Source organism: Sphaerodactylus townsendi, linkage group LG07 (genome assembly GCF_021028975.2).
Source record: "Sphaerodactylus townsendi isolate TG3544 linkage group LG07, MPM_Stown_v2.3, whole genome shotgun sequence".
Classification (NCBI taxonomy): domain Eukaryota; kingdom Metazoa; phylum Chordata; class Lepidosauria; order Squamata; family Sphaerodactylidae; genus Sphaerodactylus; species Sphaerodactylus townsendi.
This window is the reverse complement of record NC_059431.1, coordinates 113,367,732-113,387,495: the sequence shown is the minus strand read 5'-3', so window position 1 is coordinate 113,387,495 and position 19,764 is coordinate 113,367,732. Positions and strand designations below refer to the sequence as shown.

Here is a 19,764-nt window from a genome sequence, read left to right as displayed (position 1 = left end):
GTTGTAATCTCAGAAGATCTCCAGCCCCCACCCGGAGGATGGCAACTGTACCTGGCTTCCCCTTGTTTCCTTTTCTTTATCCATATGGGAGGAATTCACATATGGGGATAGAGCAAGATATCCCATGCTCCAAGAGGATTTTCTCCTGTTCCAGATAGGGAACTGCTAGCTGAGAATGCTGAATGAAGAGGGTCCTAATGGCACATGGTCAAGTCCCACCCAGTTCCAAGCACCTTGACATGAAGGCAAAGACACAAAGAGCACAGGAAGCATTTACCTTGTCCATGTTCCAGAGGTTCCGTGTGAATCCCAGAGTTCACAATGGTCCACTTAGATACCATCTGCAACGAAGGATAGAAATGCAGGCAATGGAAATGGTAATTTCTGCTCCTACCAACCAATATGCTAGAGCACAGGTGTCAAATTCGCGGCTCTCCAGATGTTATGGACTACACTTCCCATCATCCCCTGCCAGCATCATGCTGGCAGGGGATGATGGGAACTGTAGTCCATAACATCTGGAGGGCCGCGAGTTTGACATTCATGAGCTAGAGAGTACTACCCTTCAGGCGCCAAAGGGTTCCAGATCCTACACAATAAACTGAAATTCATGATTCCTATTCTGGATTTGAAGACCAGAGAAATTCCAGATTAGAAAAATCAAGTTGCAAAACTGGGATCTGATGAACATAAATCGTCACTGCAATAGCCTCCACCCAAAATCCAGGGGGCTCTGTTCCATCCCCTTCCATTCCTCCGCCAACTGCCCATGGCCTAGCAGGCTGGGAAGATAAAGAGGTCAAAGGTTGCATCGATAAGGGAGGGGAATTTATTGACTTGTTTATTCTACTTTTCGTCCACCTTTCTCCCAAAGGTAGCCAGCTCTGCTTCCTTCAGTTTTGACGTTAAAACCAGACACCTGCCCAATCATTCTGCTTTACACAGGAACAACCCAATTGCAGGGTTCGGCAAGAAAAGTTGCCTGCTGCCTTCACAGTTAACCTCGCCCCTGACTCTAATCATTAGAGTTACCAGGCACAGCAGGGGAAGACTAGAGGGGAGGATGTGGCAGGGCAGATGATGAAGAAGAAGAGTTTGGATTTATATCCCCCCTTTCTCTCCTGCAGGAGACTCAAAGGGGCTTACAATCTCCTTGCCCTTCCCCCCTCACAACAAACACCCTGTGAGGGAGGTGGGGCTGAGAGAGCTCCGAGAAGCTGTGACTAGCCCAAGGTCACCCAGCTGGCGTGTGTTAGAGTGCACAGGCTAATCTGAATTCCCCAGATAAGCCTCCACAGCTCAGGTGGCAGAGCTGGGAATCAAACCCGGTTCCTCCAGATTAGACACACGAGCTCTTAACCTCCTATGCCACTGCTGCTCCTGCTGTCAAAGATGTCAGCAATGGCACGATACCACTTCCTGGCAAACATCAACCTACCCTCTCTAAGGTCGATTTATTAGGTATAAAACCAGAAGTACAATAACAGGGTCATTGTTACACATCATGTAGAACACGGATTACAAATGTGGCAACTGTTTCAGAAATTTCTACACTAGGGCTGTTCAATAGCTTAGACATTTTTAGTTTGTCTGAGAAAAACATAAATTCTAGAGGTAGTAAATCTCCCAGATCGGTTCTAACCCATGGTCAGTTAATTGCGGGATACTCATGCGAAATATCAAGACTTCAGGAAGAACTCCCCACTGCCTGATCGCCGAACACGGATTCATCCCGGTTCTGGCGCTCCCTCTCCCCCTTATCGCATGTTTTTAAAGAACCCGCATGAAAGCGCAGCTTTAAAAAAAACACATGTTGAATCCAGATCGGCGAGGAGGATCAGGGTTTGAATCTAGATTTGTTTTTCCTGCCGTAGGGAGTGACGCAGAGCCTTCCAGCCAATCAGAGCGTGGCGGGCTGTGCACGAAGCGTGCGCAACCCTTTTTTTTTGTTTCACGCTAGCGGAGGCTACATTGAAGCGTGGCTGTGTGAAATGTGATTTCTGTACCAACTGTAAACTAAAATTAGACTTTTGTGACAGCAGAGCTACGTGGGTAAAGAGTACCGAAGCTGCGTATAAATGTAGCTTAGTGCGGAAAACAGCTACCATCCTATCTACGCACGCGCGTGGGACGTAGCTGCGCCCCCCCAAAGTTTTTTTTAAATTCCCTCCCCAACACAGCGCAACAGCCAATCAGAAGAAAGCAGGTCGCGCGTTTGATCGCGCGATCATGGGGAGTGCTACACTGTTTGAAACCGTGATAGACATCAATGTCATCACACACCCGTTGCAGTGGGGAGGGTGAAACCTTGATGAAAAAGTGCCGTTTTTTTTGAAACCTGGTTGTATCTGGATTTAATTTCTCGGTGGGGAAATGGCCTAAGAATCCACAGAAACCTTTATTGTAAAACAATAGAGTTTCTGGTCATTCCTAGAGAGGACTGGCATCACTTCCCAATTTTCCCCAGAAGTCAACAACCAGAGTTTTTTTTCTCCCATCACCATTCCAATCAGCAGCAGGAAATGAGGGGCAGGCCCTACCCACTGATGGCCTACCAACCCTACAGAGCACTGATCCAGAGGTCTGTATCTCTTCTTCACCTACTGGAAGCAGCTCTTCAGGGCGACCCTCAGAGCTCTCCTTCAACCCTGTCGGTTCTTCAAAATGAACGGTTCATAGAGCCTGGGACCCTCCCTGCCACTGAGCTACGGACCATTTCCAGAAGTTACTCCCCAGTTTTGGAAGTTCAGGCCACTCAGACTCACCAAATAATGAAGGTGGATCTTCTCTGGTACGTTGTCTGGGTTCAAGATGTAATGTATTTGGAATGTCTGAGTACTCTCGCAGCGTAAGGTCGGATAAACAGGCTGAATATGCAGGTAGTTACCATTGGGTGAGTAGACACGAGGTAATGCAAGAAAGGCCTTTTGATGAGAGGGGTTGACCCAGCTGCTGCTGTAACAGAACTCTGGCTCTTTATACACTGCCTAATGTAAAAAGGGCCCAGAGATTAGGACATGTTATTTTGTTTTTACAGTTATGTGCTGTCTTTCTGCCTCAATGGTCGATTCCCCACCCACTGTTAGATGCGTGCTCCTCACGGCAAATACCCCGGAATCCTGCAGCACTCCCCACTACACCAGCAGCGACAACGCAGTCACCCCGATGCTGCCACCGGCTCCTCCCACCCCTCAGTGCACGTCATTTCGGATCCTGGTTGGAAGTACACCTTTTAAAAACCGCATGCCGAACACAAAGCAGGGGTTCCCTCTACTTTCTCTTTTGAAGCGGGGAATCGACCAATAAGGACTTTCAAAGTAGCTTAAAATGCATCCAAACCTCAGGTAAAAACCACATAATGCTCACTGCAGCGCTTACAAAGTAGCAGCACCATGAACAGTAGCAAAGCAACAACTGTGACGTGTTGTAGATGAGAGTTAGCTGGACAACAAACAGAAGGCACAGAGCTCTGCATGCTGCACTCAGGAAGGAAACACACACTTTTCTAGCAGGGACGTCAGGCTACAGGTGGTACCTGGAGATCCTTTGGAAATTCAGCTTATTTTCAGACTCCAGAGGTTAGTTCCTCTGGAAAAAATGGATGCATTGGAGGGTGGGACTCAGGGGTGCATCCTGTTCAAATGGTGCTGGGGCTTATCCTGGGTGCCATGATCCCCAAACATGCACCTCCTCCTTCCTATTAGAGAGGAGTTCAGCTTAACACCAGGGAGAGGGGCTCACCCTGCCCCAAACCTCCATGTGGTGTTTGGAGCTCCAGCCTCCCATGTCCCCTAGTTATGCCAGCAGTGGCATATCTACCTAGGGCAGTGATGGTAAACCTTTTTGAGACCAAGTGCCCAAATTGCAACCCAAACTCCACTTATTTATCGCAAAGTGCCAACCTGGCAATTTAACCTGAATGCTGAGGTTTCAGTTTAGAAAAAACCGGTTGGCTCCCTCTTCCTCTGCCCCACCCGCTCGAGCAGGGGCCAGCCAGCTGAAGCCTCCAGCAAGTCCCACACACACCGCTCTGTGCCTCTCTAGCATCTCTGCCTCCTCTGCACACACACCCCCTTGGGCAGCAGCCACCCGATGCACAGACACCAGGCCCGCCAGCTGAGTCCTCCCTGCTCACTGATGTGCGTGCACGTCATGCTCAGTGGCCCAGGCCAGCCTAGATGTGTGTGTGTGTGTGGGGGGGAGTGATATTCTTCCCGCAGATGACGAACTCTGTGTGTGTGTGTGCCCACAGAGAGGGCTCCGAGTGCCACCTCTGGCACCCGTGCCATAGGTTCACCATCACTGACCTAGGGACAAGGTGTACCCCTTGTCCCCGGGTGCCACTCTTCTGGTCACGTGGGGGGCACGAAATCAGCCCCCTCATGTGACCAGGAAGTCCTGCTGCCTCAACATTTTTGTGCACCTCGACCCTGTCCAATGTGTCATTGACATGGGCGGGGTCAGGGCGCTTGAAGACCACAAGACAGCAGGAAGTCCTGCTGCCTCATTGTCTCCCAAGAACCCCTGACCCCACCCATGTCAGTGACACACTGGACGGTGCCGAGGCGTGCAAAAACGATGAGGTAGCAGGACTTCCTGCTGCCTCCAAGCACCCTCAACCCCACCCATGTCGCCATGGACTCCCCCCTCCCTCCCTCCCCTGCCAGATGGACTCCCAGCCACCAGCCTGCAGTCTCTTCTGACTTCCCCTCCAGGCAGGCCAGAAGAGACTGCCATCCCAGCCTCAGAGACCTGCTTTGATAAGCACTGAGGCCGGGGGTGGGGCTTGGGGAGCAGGAAGTGCTTATAGTTTCTCCACTCCGTTAAAATAGCCTGCCTATTTGGAAAACTTTCGACTGACGAACAGAACAGAGCACACATAAAAGTGACTAACAGCAAAAAGACAAATGGAGAAACTGCAACGGGGAAAAGGGGAAAAGAAGAGAGGAAAGCCAGAAAAAGAAACTCCAAGCTAAGAAAAATCAAACCCCTTTTGCCATTGGCAGAAAATATTACTAACAGCGTGCTATGAGGATATTTTTTAAAAAATAGTGACATCCCAGGAATACTCACATGTATGTTCAGATTTTGATCTGTCAAGTTGTCCGTGTTTATGGAAAAGAGGGCTATCCCCTGGTCATCCGTGGTGTAGTTGACTTTGTAGGCAGCTGCACCGTACTGAAGCTGGATTGTTGCATTGGCGATCGGCATATGGGTCCCGTCTTCTAGCTTCATCTGAAGGTGCAAAGCCATATGAATGGTGTTGTGGTGGCTCTTATTTGATGGGGCTTACGGGGCAATTGTGGGGACAGGTGAGTGGTGGCCAAGACTGGTTCCCCAGAGGGCTGCAGTGGGTTTTTGGGCCACATGAAGCTGCCTGGTATTGAGCCAGGACCTTGGTCTCTCAAGGTCACTCATTGCCAGGAGTGTAGGGGGCAAAAGGGTGCCTGGGCCCCATTCCCCTGTGGGCCCTGCCCCCATGGCCTGCCCCCCACAGAGCCCCCCACAGAGTCCCACTCCCCCACCCACTTAATTTAGTTCAACCAGCTGCTCTTGCAGCCAGCTGAAAAAACAGCCTGCTCCAGCCACGGAGCCTGGCTGGTGGGGCGGGATGAGAGGGGAAGGGGGAGGGATGTGGGGGCAATTTCTTCTCCACACATGACCCCAGCGGTCGCTGCGCCACTGCTCGTTGCCTTCTCTGACTGGCAGGATCTCAGGAGAAGGTCTTTCACGTCACCTGACCCTTTCGTTGGCGGTTGTTGGCACCATCTGCATGCTACGGTGATGCTCTACCACTGAGCCATAGCCAGTTCCCCAAGCTTGGACAGAGAACCTCAGGTTTTGACCAACAGCATCCTGGCGACACTGCTGTAGCGCCTTACCTTCCCCATATAGGGAACCCCTTGCTTGTAATCACCCTCCCTGTTCTCAAGGGTAAGTTTGCTGAGGACGGTGGTGAGCTCCGTAGAACCTGTGCCTGTTAATTCCACTCCTGCCAAAGACAGACAAACCAAATAGAACACACAGGTGAAACTAACAGTGGGTAACCGGAAAGTCTTGGATTCCACTCTTACCTATGAGGTCTGGCCTTCTTAGCAACTAATTGTGCTTATCTATCTATCTATCTATCTATCTATCTATCTATCTATCTATCTATCTATCTATCTATCTATCTATCCATCCATCCATCCATCCATCCATCCATCCATCCATCCATCCATCCATCCATCCATCCATCCATCCATCCATCCATCCATCCATCCATCCATCCATCCATCCATCCATCCATCCATCCATCCATCCATCCATCCATCCATCCATCCATCCATCCATCCATCCATCCATCCATCCATCCATCCATCCATCCATCCATCCATCCATCCATCCATCCATCCATCCATCCATCCATCCATCCATCCATCCATCCATCCATCCATCCATCCATCCATCCATCCATCCATCCATCCATCCATCCATCCATCCATCCATTTCCGTTTTTAGACCGCCTTCCCCCGAAGGGTTCAGGGCAGTGTACATCAATATCAAATATAAACAATAACAATAAAACAACCTAATACAATTTTAAATTCACAGAATTTAAATAACAGTTTAAATTCACAGATGGCAACTTCTCCCAACCCCATTCCTGCCCACGGGAGACCTAGGTGGTATGAGGGTCTGAGGGTCACCCCAGCTGGCCAAAAGTCTGGTGGAACAGGTCCGTTTTACAGGCCCTGTGGAAACTTTGAAGGTCCCGCAGGGCACTGGTCTCCTTAGGGAGCCTGTTCCATCAGGTCGGGGCCAGGGCCGTAAAAGCCCTGGCTCTTGTTGAGGCCAGCCGGATCTTTTTGGGGCCAGGGATTTCCAGTAGGCGCTCCTCCATAGAGCGGAGGGCTCTATCCATGCTGGTTCATACCTGTGCCTTCTTCTGTGATGTTTGCTGTCACCTGGATGTTCATATGATATCCTTTCCTCATCATCTGAAATATAGCTGTTTGCACTACCCGAGAGAGGCACCCGTGTGCATCTGCCTGCACAAGAACCCAAATGGCATCAGGTTGTTTATTTACTGTACATTTGTTTCCCGCCCATCACCAAAGTCCTAGTAATGCATTTGTAACCCCCATGCTCAGAATGGGTTGACCTAGAAAGGGGTGGAAACTCAAAGCAGCAAGAGGCTGCAGCAGACCTCATGTAGTTGGAGGAGACAAGGCTACCAGACTCAGACCTTGGTTGTATAAGCCCTTAACACCCTGTTAAGGTAACTGCAATATTATTAGGGACTACTGGGAAGGTAGTTGTTTATTTTTGCTATGTTGTAAATGTTGGAGTTTATTGTTTCAGGGCTTCTTTTTGTGGTTGTAATGGGTGAGAGTTCTCCTGGAAACCTTCATCATGTTGAAGCCTGTTCACCAAGCCTCTGAAGTGTTCAAAACAAACCACCAGCAAAGAAGAATTGGACTTGGCAATATCAGTAGACTGTAAATATAAGGACTCGAAAATGCAAACTTAACAGGACTGTAAAGTGTAAATGTTAAATGTTTTAAAAGTGTTATTTGTTAAGAGAAGTAAACTGTTTTGTTTAAACTTAGTTAAGAACATAAGAACATAAGAACAAGCCAGCTGGATCAGACCAAAGTCCATCTAGTCCAGCTCTCTGCTACTCGCAGTGGCCCACCAGGTGCCTTTGGGAGCTCACCCCACCAGGTGCCTTTGGGAGTTCTTTGCAACTCCTTCCAAGTACTGCCCCACAGAACCCACAGAAAGAAGTTACGCATTCACTGCCCATATCTTGCCACATCTAAAACAATCTAAAACAATACAGGTAAGCATAAGCATAAGCATTTTTATTGTCATTGTGCACGCACAACGAAATTTACAGCAGCATTCCTCGATGCACACAATTTCAGACTCATACATCATCATCCTCCACCCATCCCTACACTTTTTTTTTTTTTAATAAGAGCACAAAAACACAAAACACAAAACATCCACACTACATCGAGGGAAAGCAACCAGCCGCAGCAGTTTCCCGCGCAGCCATCCCTTCCTGGGGACCGGGAAGCTAAAAACCTAAAGGCTTGAGTTGAAGAGTTGAGACGTTAAGACGTTATGGAGGGGGGGGGGGGTTTGAGACATTGCCGAGGCTTGAGGGAACCTCCGATGAAACCGGGACTCGCTTGCCGCTCCTCAGTTTGAAACTCCCGGCTACTATGACTCACGGCTCTGTGGAGCGCTGCGCCCTCCCAAGTTTTGGAAAAATGGAGAAGGCCGCCGTCTCTCCCAAGCGCGCCTGCCGTCTCGTCACAACCCGACCCACAGATGAGCCTTGCCTTTTTTACTTGAGTTTAGAAGCCCTCCAGTTTAGAAGCTCCTAGTTTCGAGCCCCAAAAAGGAGGAGAACGGCAAACTCCAACTCTCCGCCGCTTGCGGAGCGTCTTCCCCCACCGGAAACCCCACCGGAATGCTGAGGACGGTGTTTCTCCATTGGTCTGTTCTTCTATGGCATGCATAACTCATCAGAAAATAAAGCTAGGAGCCTGAAAATTGGCAACCATAGGGCATCTGTGGGATTTGCGATGCCAACAGGAAGGACATTTGATCCACATTAGATTCTGAAATCCACCTCCCTGTTCACTTTGGATGTTATACACCACAAGGGGGTGCTCTAGCAAGACAATAGGAAGCTACTACCCATCTTTGAGCATGAATCACAACCCACAAATGAAAGTCACAGAGTATAAAACACATAAACACAACCCAAAACACTCTGTGCACCTGTTGAATAAAAGATACTATATTCTTATAACAAGTTTTTGAAGTGTGAACTCTCGCTGCCGATATTTTTTTGAAATGAACTGATAACGCAGGCTGCGAAAGTGTTGCTTTTGTTATGTGGCTGTTTCTGTTTCTGTGGATGCAGACATCTTCGGGGGGTATGTCTGTTTTATCTACAGATTTGCTGTTGGTTCTAAAATGTCCAAAATTCCACTAAAATTAGCTGTAAAAATTCAGAAAAAGGAGGGAGAGGTCAGAGATGGTAGCCAGAGCGGCTTCAGTCATATGCCCGGTGAAGTAGTCCTGTCTTACAGGCCCTGAGGAATTTCATCAGATACTGCAGAGCCCTGGTCTCATTGGACAGAAGGCAATTCCGCACACGAGTAAAATAGGTTCGACCCAGTTCCCTGAGAAGGGTACTGACCTAGGTCGAAGCCATTGTGGTTCCCCACCGCAACCAGCTTGATCCCAGCTCGGAGGGCGGAATCATCCTGTGCCTCTTTGCCGCTCCCCTCCGATTGGGTACTGTTCTATGGCCACGTTCCGTCTATCCCCACACACAGTATAAAAAAAACTGCCACAGGAATGGAGGGACGAAGGTGGCGTTTTTTGATTGGCCGGCTGTACACATGCCTGAAACACTCAGCTGTGATTGGCTGAATGGGGGACTCCTGGCACCAGAGATTCCGCACTTTACTGGAATCGAGCTGAGTTCGAGCGTGGTTCCATGAAAAAGTAGTAGTTCCCAACTGGAGTCGGAAATTGGACCATTACACAGGGCGAAGCTGGTACAAAACCACGTCGATCCCAGTGGTTGTGCGGAGCACTTAGGTCCAACGCAGCTCGAACTTAGGTCGATAACCCAAGTGCGGAATTGACCAGAGTGTTCTATCAGGGCCGGGCCAGGGACAAAAATGCCCTGATTGGGCCAAGCCAGACTTCCCTTGGACCAGAGACCACAAGTTTTTGCTTGATGAATGGAACATCCTTCAGGAGAGACATCAATGAGATGTTTCATGTTTTCATGTTTTTAATGGTTTTAATATTGTACGTTGCCTTGAGCTCGAAAAGGGAGGGGTGGGATATTAACGCTGAGAATATTAACGCTGATAATAAGAACATTGGCCCCAGACTGTTTAAGGCTTTGTATTCTAGTACTAAGGCCTTGAACTTGACCTGATATTGCCGTGATGGCGAACCTGTGGCACTCGGAGCCCTCTGTGTGGGCACACACACACAGAGTTCGTCATGTGGGGGCCGGAAAATCACCCCCCCCCCACACACACACACATACCTAGGCTGGCCTGGGCCACTGAGCACGACATGTGCGCATCGTGGTGAGCAGGGAGGACACTGCTGGCAGGCCTGGTGCCTGTGCTCCGAGTGGCTTCTGCCCGAGGGGGTATATGTGCAGAGGAGGCAGAGGTGCTAGAGTGGCACAGAGCGGTGCGCGCGGGACTTGCTGGAGACTAGAGCAGGCTGACCCCTGCTCGAGCGAGTGGGATGGAGGAAGAGGGAGCCAACCGTTTTTTTCTAAACTAAAACCTCAGCATTCAGGTTAAATTGCCGGGTTGGCACTTTGCGATAAATAACTGGGGTTTGGGTTGCAATTTGGGCACTCGGTCTTAAAAAAGGTTCAATATCACTGTGATATTGCATCTGGAGCCCGTGCAGCTGATGGAGCACAGGTTGAATATGCGTCTGTCACGAGGCTCCAGTAAGTATTATCATTGTATGCATTCTTGGAGAGGAATCGTTTTGGTGAAGTTTTGGTACAGGATTTGTTACAAGAATATATAATATGATACTTTATAAACTAGATGCACTGTACACATCCTAGCCTTATTGCAGAGTGCTTTGAGTTGTGTTTATACCACTCTGCAGGTGAAATTCTAAAATATTGCAAAAAGGGAGAGAAAGGGGAAGAAGAAGAAGAGTTGGATTTATATCCCCCCCCCCTTCTTTCCTGTAAGGAGACCCAAAGGGGCTTACAAACTCCTTTCCCTTTCCCCCTCACAACAAATACCCTGTGAGGTAGGTGGGGCTGAGAGAGCTGCGAGGAACTGTGACTAGCCCAAGGTCACCCAGCTGGCGTGTGTTGGAGAGCACAGGCTAATCTGAATTCCCCAGATAAGCCTCCACAGCTCAGGTGGCAGAGCGGGGAATCAAACCTGGTTCCTCCAGATTAGATAGCACCTGCTCTTAACCACTACGCCACTGCTGCTCAAGGGGGCTGTCATCTGATCATGGTCCACTTACCCTCGGGGGAAGGGGAGGGAAGGGAAGGGGAAAGGCCTGTTTTTGAGTTTCTCTTTTGATCAAAAATGAATTGACATGCAAAGCCCCATGCTAAACCAGTGAGGCATGAAGACACAATAGGAATTGGAGGGCTGGCCGTTACAGACCCAGAAAGTGGCCATTTTTCTTTCCACAGGACAAAATACTGCTGCTTAGTCTTGAAACTTACCTCACCACTGAATTCTTCACATACACCATTTACCAGGTGCCTGTTTCTAGGACACTGGGATCCGCCATCCATGAAATGCCTGCAGACCTGAACTTTCACAGTCCCAGGGACTGCCTTCCCATAGGTGTACCTGTTGCAAGACAAAGTGCATAGCTGTGATAACAAGGGAATACAGATCCAGTCCACAATGAGGTCCAAGGCAGAGGCGTAGGTCCAAGGGGATAGGAGGGTTTGCGCGCAATGCACCAGGCGCGCGCCTCTGTGGGGGCGTGGTGAGGGCATGGTGGGGACGTTCTGGGGCGTGGCAGGGGCATTCGGGGGCAGGACAGGGCAGAGGATGCACTAATGCACCGGGCGCTTTTCTCCATTGCTACACCTCTGGTCCAAGGTCAGTGGGAAAAGAACACTGTTGAAGAAGATGAAGAGTTTGGATTTATATCCCCCCCTTTCTCTCCAATAGGAGACTCAAAGGAGCTTACAATCTCCTTTCCCTTCCCCCCTCACAACAAACACCCTGTGAGTTGGGTGGGGCTGAGAGCGCTCCGAAGAACTGTGACTAGCCCAAGGTCACCCAACTGGCATTTGTTGGAGGGCACAAGCTAATCTGGTTCACCAGATAAGCCAAGCAATAAGAGAACGCGTTGCACACCTGCTGCCACCCAAATTTAATATGTGCTGAAGTGCTAGTATATCAGATATAGTATATCAGATGAGCTCGTATATCAGATTCATTATGCCCATCACACCAATACCTCCCACGGAGTGGAGATTTGCCAGTAGTTCCCAAACTTATTTGGCCTACCGCCCCCTTTCCAGAAAAATATTACTTAACGCCCCCTGGAAATTAATTTTTTAAAATTTTAATAGCAATTAAACAGAAAGATATATGAATTAATGTTTCTACCTGTGGCCATCACCGCCCCCCTGGATCGCTGCAGCACCCACCAGGGGGCAGTGGCGCCCACTTTGGGAATCACTGTGTTAGACTGTTAATGGGACAGTTTGCCTGCTGAGTGACGGATGTCTTATTCAGAGATATTGTAGTTGGATTTACATTTTGTACTGTATTGTCTTTGTTGCTGTTCAATCTCTTGTATATATTTTGGTACACTTGTTTGATGAACTGGTTTATGGTTTATGTTATATGAAGGTTGCACTTTAGCACATATTAAATTGATGTGGCAGCAGGTATGATATGTACTCTCATTGCTTGGTTTGTTACATTGCACCTGAGTTTTCCTGTATTGTTCACCAGATAAAGAGCAGCTCGGAATCAGCGGGGCCCGCCATTGCTGCCCGGGATGGGCACTGCAAAAAGGCCCAGTGGTGGGATCCAAAAATTTTAGTAACAGGTTCCCATGGGGGTGGGATTCAAACTGTGGCGTAGCGCCAATGGGGCTGGGTGGGGCATGACGGGGGCATGGCTGGGCATTCCTGGGTGGGGCTGTGGCAAGGACACAGCCACTGCACCGGTCCTTGGGCGGAAAATGAATGCACGCAGGTGCAGACTGCCACGCACACCGGTGCACCTCCTGCTAGACTACTTCAAGTTCTATGCGCTACTGCTGAGAGGAGGGGCGTAATTAAGGCAAAAATCACGTGGCAAAATCACCAATTAGTAACCCCCTCTCGGCCCACACAAATAATTAGTAACCTACTCTCAGGAACCTGTGAGAACCTGCTGGATCCCACCTCTGGCCCTGCCATGCCTTTCCTTAGAAAGGCGGAAGGTAGGCAGTGGCCATACCCACTATGGGCGTCAGCAGGTGGGGCGGCCAGGAACCTATATGAGGCTTTGACCCAGCTCTGGCCCCTTTCCTGAAGCTGAGTGGCACCGAGTTTCCCACCCACCTCTCCCCTATGGACAATGTTAATGCATGTGTATGCTGTCATAGCCAAGCCTGCGGTTGCGCATGGGGACTGATATGATGGCGAGGGGAGCTGCGGAGCTAACCCTCTTTGGCGGAACCTCCTTAAGGGGTTTGGGGTGGAGCAAGCTGTGGGTCAGGACGCCCAAAAGGGGGCTACTGAAGCTTGCGCCCCTTAGCAGTAAAATGGATCTTCAGACAGGGGCTGGGCGCCCACTATTGCTGGGCTGCGCATAACAGATCCCCAGAAAGTGGCCCTTTGCCCAGCTGGGTTCCACAGTTGCTGCGCAAGGCGAACGGTTTCCTCCAACAGGCGGGTTGGAGGAAGTTCTCACTGGGGGACAGCACTCGGGCTGCCCAGTGTTCAGATCCGATCCCGTGCTGCGCCTCACGCTTCTTTTCATCCTTTGTCAATAAAACAGTTTGGCCGTGGCCAACATTTTAACCCACAGACAAGAGTGTTGTGTCGTTATTTTGGTTAGGAACTCTGAGCAGTGCCAGTCCCACCCTTGGGTGGCAAACAGCTTAAGTGGCAGAGCGGGGAATCTAATCCAGATTAGAGCGCACCTGCTCTTAACCACTACATCACACCGGCTCTCTGAGGCAGTGGCATATCTGCCCAAGGACAAGGAGTAACCCCTGTCCCTGGGTGCAACTAATTTGGTCATGTGGAGGGTGCATAATCAGCCACCCAAGTGAACAGGTGCCTTCGGTGTGAAGATGACAAGGCAGCAGGAAGTCCTGCTGCCTTGTCGTCTTCAGGCTGCCTCGGCCCCACCCATGGCCCCACCCCCATCTCAGAGCCCCACCCCCTGCTTCCCTCAGCCCAGCTTCTGCCCTCCCCAGAGCCTGTGGAGAGCAGAAGCTACTGCCAGCCGCCGGAGACATGCTTTGGAGGCTGACAGTGGCTTCTGCTCTCCCTAGGCTCTGGGGAGGGCAGAAGCCAGGCTGCGGGGAGATGGGGCTCGGGGGTGGGTCCTGCCCCAGAGCCCTGCCCCCAGGTGTGGGGTGTGTATATGGGTGTGCCCAGAGAAGGCTTGTCTCCAGGCGCCATTTTCCCCCCATACACTTCTGCTCTGAGGTCAACAGACATCTAATCTTCCACTCTGAGATCAGAAATGAGTCCTGCCCTTTAGTGGCAATCCTACTGCTGAAATTTGGCATGACAGAGAGGCAAATGCTGATAGCCTTTTGGGAGACAGGTCCCGCCAGCTCCAGTGGGCAATCTGCCTTCTCCTTTCATTACAGCAAGTCCTTGGGCAACTGTTATTGATGTATAAGGTTGCCATATCTCAACTGGGAAATTCCTGGAGATATGTGAGTGCAGACTGGGGAGGGTAGGTTTTAGGCAGGGGAGGAACCCCAGCTGGGTACAGTGCCATAGGCTCCACCCTCCATGGGAACAGAGCTGCGGTATCTGGAGATCGGTTATAATTCCTGGAGGTTGGTAGCCTCCAAATGAAACAGGCTTCAGGCGGCCCTGGCCTGGAGATTGAGGAGGAACTCAGCCCAATTTCACTTACCTTCCACAGACTGTCACTTTGAGTTCCTCCTCCATAACACTCATGATCTTGGGAACTTTCACTGAGACCTCAAATTTGGGCAGCACTAGAAAAAAGGGAAGAAATGACAGCGCAACAGTGTCGAATTTAGATGAAGAGAGTGTCATGATATATAAAAAAGAGAGAAAAGTTCACAAAAAGGTCATCTTCTAAGTTAGCAGAAGTTTGCAAAACCCAGAGGACAGAGACAGTCAGTATAGGGGCAAAAAGTAGCAAAGATTAACCTTTAACATGATTGGTGAATTCAACTGTGATTCTAGACCAATGAGAGGCTATTGCCTGGGCAGGGAAAAGAATCCAGTTGGATGTATGCTTTGTATATGCTGAGATTGAGACAGAGTCTGAGTTGAGTTCTGTGTGTGTTGAACTTTGTTCTTGCTGAAGAGTTCTGTATAGTCTTATAGTCTTGTATAGAATAGACTTGTGTAACCTTGCAACTGCTAAAGTAAAACCTTCCTATGGAAAGAACATCTTGCATGGAGAGTATTCTTTTCCAAGTGTGGTAGAAGGTTGCAGTGAGTGCAAGAAGACTACTAAAACTTCTCATCTTTAAACTCCGCTTTAAACTCTGCTGATAGAGAGGCCCTCCCAATTCCCCACCCTCATGACCGGAGGAAGATGGAAGAGGGTTTTAAACAAAACTGAATGAAACCGAGAATGATGACAGGTATTTAGAATCCTGCAATTCACAATTCCTCCTCTAAAGGACATAAGATGTTATTCTTAAGTACCATAGTGATTGAAAAAATGCATAAACTTGTAAGAAAGGCAGTGTCACAAATATTACATGCCTTGGCCAGAGGCTCCCTAGATTTTGAGGACTTAGGCTTCGGCCTACCAAGTCGATAGGTAAATCCAGCACTGCAGCACAAATGACAGGATATCCACACTGTTGTCTCCAAAACGTCTGTAAGACATGATGACTCCTTTGTTCTCATAGGGGCAATGAGATTAAATCATTGGCTGTTTCTGCACAGCCAAGGGAGAGAGCCTGCATTGGCATTAATCATGCCGATGCAGGCTCTGGGTCCGTTCGCACAAACGGCCCCATGGGATGCGCAACTGTTGGAGCAAGCTCCGCACAGCCGCGTATTCCCCTCCCCGGCCCCAAACGCCTCGTTACTTTCTGCTGGCAGTCGTCGCTCTGCTGTCGCTCTGAGGATGAAAGCCATCGTTTGCAGAAAAACTCGCTCCCCGAGCGAGTTTTGAAAACACCATTTTGGCAGGAACAGAGCGCCACTGCATCGATTTGGCAGCGGCGCCTGTGCGAATGGTCTGCTGTGCGAATGGCCGCTGCTTTCAGCCCGTGCGGAAACCGCCATTGAGAGTCAAATCATTGAGAAATTAAATCATTGATCCTCAAATCCTGGGGGCTGGCAACTATAGCCAAGAGGAACATATCCTACCATATTCATTTACACTGAATTGACGCTGTACATCTCCTCCAGAAGTTCGCGTTGCTATCACCGTGTAGTCGCCTAAGGGAGGTTCAGAAGCGAGAGGGAAGGAGAGCCGGGCGAGGCCGTGGTGAAGCTGCACATCACGCCACTGGATCAAACGATTCCTATTGGGGTCCTGAAATGGACAGCAAGATCCACTTTATCATCAAGAACAGAAGACAGTTGCTGGTTCAAACGCCACTGTGGGCCAATACTCTACTCTCCACAAAGCCCAGCTCCACTCAAAGCTACTCCTCAGTTCAAAATGATTTTAATAAGTTCATTAGCCAACAAGAGGAAAAGAACAACCTCTCCTTAATGACCTCCTGGGTCCTTCACATCTACATAAGAACATAAGAACATAAGAACAAGCCAGCTGGATCAGACCAGAGTCCATCTAGTCCAGCCCTCTGCTACTCGCAGTGGCCCACCAGGTGCCATTGGGGCTCACGTGCAGGATGTGAAAGCAATGGCCTTCTGTGGCTGTTGCTCCCAAGCACCTGGTCTGCTAAGGCATTTGCAATCTCAGATCAAGGAGGATCAAGATTGGTAGCCATAGATCGACTTCTCCTCCATAAATCTGTCCAAGCCCCTTTTAAAGCTATCCAGGTGAGTGGCCATCACCACCTCCTGTGGCAGCATATTCCAAACACCAATCACCCGTTGCGTGAAGAAGTGTTTCCTTTTATTGGTCCTAATTCTTCCCCCCAGCATTTTCAATGTATGCCCCCTGGTTCTAGTATGGTGAGAAAGAGAGAAAAATTTCTCTCTGTCAACATTTTCAACCCCATGCATAATTTCATAACTTCAATCCTATCCCCCCTCAGACGTCTCCTCTCCAAACTAAAGAGCCCCAAACGCTGCAGCCTCTCCTCATAGGGAAGGTGCTCCAGTTAATGTTTTCCTTCTCTGCCCCTTTTTTTCTCTCCAGCGGATGGCATCAACAGCCTATTTGCTCTGAATGACCTATCTGCCGCTGACAGACTCCACTCAAGGACGGTCTCAGCACCAAAGATGTGAATCCTGTGTGGTGCAGTGGTTAAGAGCAGCAGATTCTAATCTGGAAAACCAGGTTTGATTCCCCTCTCATCCACATGAATGGTAGATTCTAATCTGGAGAACCAGGTTTGATTCCCCTAATCTTGTGATCCATGCCTATTTCTTCACTCCTCTACATGAAGCCTGCTGGGTGACCTTGGGCTAGTCATAGTTCTCTGTGAACTGTCTCAGGCCCACCTGCCTCACAAAACGTCTGTTGTGGAGAGAGGAAAGGAAGGGATTTGTAAGCCACTTTCAGGACATTTGGGAAATGTTTTAAAAAGAACTGTTTTGGCTATTTTGGTCTGCATAACATGGAAAAATAAAGCTTTTCAGGGGAAACCAGTTCTTTTGTCCACCATTTTCTGCCATTTCATGTTGATTCGCCGTGCTGCCTGCCATTTTCTGAGTGTTTTGCCTGCCGATTATGACAACTTTTCATTTTACATTTTTTTTGTGAGCTATCTTTGAAGCCGTGGAGACTCAATATGAATGCATACTTGATGGTTCTCATATTGAGTCTCCACCGCTTCAAAGATAATATGCAACTTATCCCTGAAATCTGCCTCCATCCCTGAAGACTGGAAGATGGCCAATGTCACACCAATCTTTAAGAAAGGGTCTAGGGGGGACCCAGGAAATTACAGGCCTGTCAGTTTGACATCTGTTCCTGGTAAATTAGTAGAATCTATCATTAAAGATAAAATTATAAAACATGTAGAAAAGCAAGACCTGCTGAGGAAGAGTCAGCATGGCTTTTGTAGAGGCAAGTCCTGTCTTACAAACTTACTAGAGTTCTTTGAGGGTGTAAACAGACATGTGGATAAGGGGGAACCAGTGGACATTGTCTACTTGGATTTCCAAAAGGCTTTTGACAAAGTTCCTCACCAGAGACTGTTGAGAAAACTCAGCAATGAAGGAATAAGAGGGGAAGTCCTCCTATGGATTAAAAACTGGTTGAGGAACAGGAAACAAAGGGTGGGTATAAATGGGAAGTTCTCACAATGGAGAGATGTAGGGAGTGGTGTCCCCCAGGGATCCGTATTGGGACCAGTGCTCTTTAACTTATTCATAAATGACCTGGAAGTAGGAGTGGGTAGTGTGGTGGCCAAGTTTGCAGATGATACCAAATTATGTAGGGTGGTGAGAACAACAAAGGATTGCGAAGAGCTCCAAGCGGACCTTGATAAATTAGGTGAGTGGGCTAAGAAATGGCAAATGCAGTTCAATGTAGCAAAATGTAAAGTGATGCACATAGGGGCAAAAAATCCAAACTTCACATACACGCTACAGGGGTCAGTGCTATCAGTCACAGACCAGGAAAGGGATTTGGGCGTCTTAGTTGATAGTTCCATGGGAATGTCAACTCAATGCAGGGCAGCTGTGAAAAAGGCAAACTCTATGCTGGGGATAATTAGGAAAGGAGTTGATAATAAAACTGCAAGGATTGTCATGCCCTTATATAAAGCAGTGGTGCGACCGCACTTGGAGTACTGTGTCCAGTTCTGGTCGCCACATCTCAAAAAGGATATCGAAGAGATAGAAAAAGTGCAGAGAAGGGCAACGAGGATGATTGAGGGACTGGAGCACCTTCCTTATGAGGAGAGGCTGCAGCGTTTGGGACTCTTTAGTTTGGAGAGGAGACGTCTGAGGGGGATATGATTGAAGTCTATAAAATTATGCATGGGGTAGAAAATGTTGACAGAGAGAAATTTTTCTCTCTTTCTCACAATACTAGAACCAGGGGGCATTCATTGAAAATGCTGGGGGGGAAATTAGGACTAATAAAAGGAAACACTTCTTCACGCAACGTGTGATTGGTGTTTGGAATATGCTGCCACAGGAGGTGGTGATGGCCACTCACCTGGATAGCTTTAAAAAGGGCTTGGACAGATTTATGGAGGAGAAGTCAATCTATGGCTACCAATCTTGATCCTCCTTGATCTCAGATTGCAAATGCCTTAGCAGACCAGGTGCTCAGGAGCAACAGCCGCAGAAGGCCATTGCTTTCACATTCTGCATGTGAGCTCCCAAAGGCACCTGGTGGGCCATTGCGAGTTGCAGAATGCTGGACTAGATGGACTCCGGTCTGATCCAGCAGGCTATTTCTTATGTTCTTATGTTCTTATGTTCTTATACCTCACTGAAAATTCTGTCAAGGTATCTAATAATCTAGTATCTGTTTTTGGGAGGGGAAGGGAAGATGATCGCAAACAGCTTTGAGTCTCCTCAAATGGTTTTTCTCAAAAGAGAAAAACAAGCTATGAAAATTGACTCCTCCTCCTCCTCCTCCTCCTCCTCCTCCTCCTCCTCCTCCTCCTCCTCCTTCTTCTTCTTCTTCTTCTTCTTCTTCTTCTTCTTCTTCTTCTTCTTCTTCTTCTTCTTCTTCTTCTTCTTCTTCTTCTTCTTCTCTGGTGAGACCCCCATAAGGAGCAATGGGAAGTTTTAGGAATATCTGTTTTTTTGGGCTTCAACTTTGAACTGGTCATGAGGATGAACTGAAGCTGGCCGATCAACCTTGCATTATGTTGACCACAATGGATTAGTCAATATTTTTACAAGTTACCTTTGGCAAGTCACCAGATAAACTCCAGCACGCCTGGGGGTTATGC

The 19,764-nt window shown here is 48.8% G+C and overlaps 1 protein-coding gene across 1 annotated transcript in view; it reads right to left on the bottom strand.

Annotated features, from left to right (window-relative positions):
• A2M (alpha-2-macroglobulin) overlaps nucleotides 1-19,764 on the bottom strand; it is an 85,290-nt gene that overhangs the window by 49,649 nt on the left and 15,877 nt on the right. The window contains exons 6-13 of the mRNA XM_048503415.1: nucleotides 16,082-16,250; nucleotides 14,637-14,721; nucleotides 11,246-11,375; nucleotides 6,917-7,031; nucleotides 5,883-5,992; nucleotides 5,074-5,235; nucleotides 2,766-2,987; nucleotides 278-341 (exon numbers count right to left, since the gene is read on the bottom strand). Coding sequence (XP_048359372.1) covers nucleotides 278-341; nucleotides 2,766-2,987; nucleotides 5,074-5,235; nucleotides 5,883-5,992; nucleotides 6,917-7,031; nucleotides 11,246-11,375; nucleotides 14,637-14,721; nucleotides 16,082-16,250 — 1,057 coding nt within the window. The remainder of the gene's footprint in view (nucleotides 1-277; nucleotides 342-2,765; nucleotides 2,988-5,073; nucleotides 5,236-5,882; nucleotides 5,993-6,916; nucleotides 7,032-11,245; nucleotides 11,376-14,636; nucleotides 14,722-16,081; nucleotides 16,251-19,764) is intronic.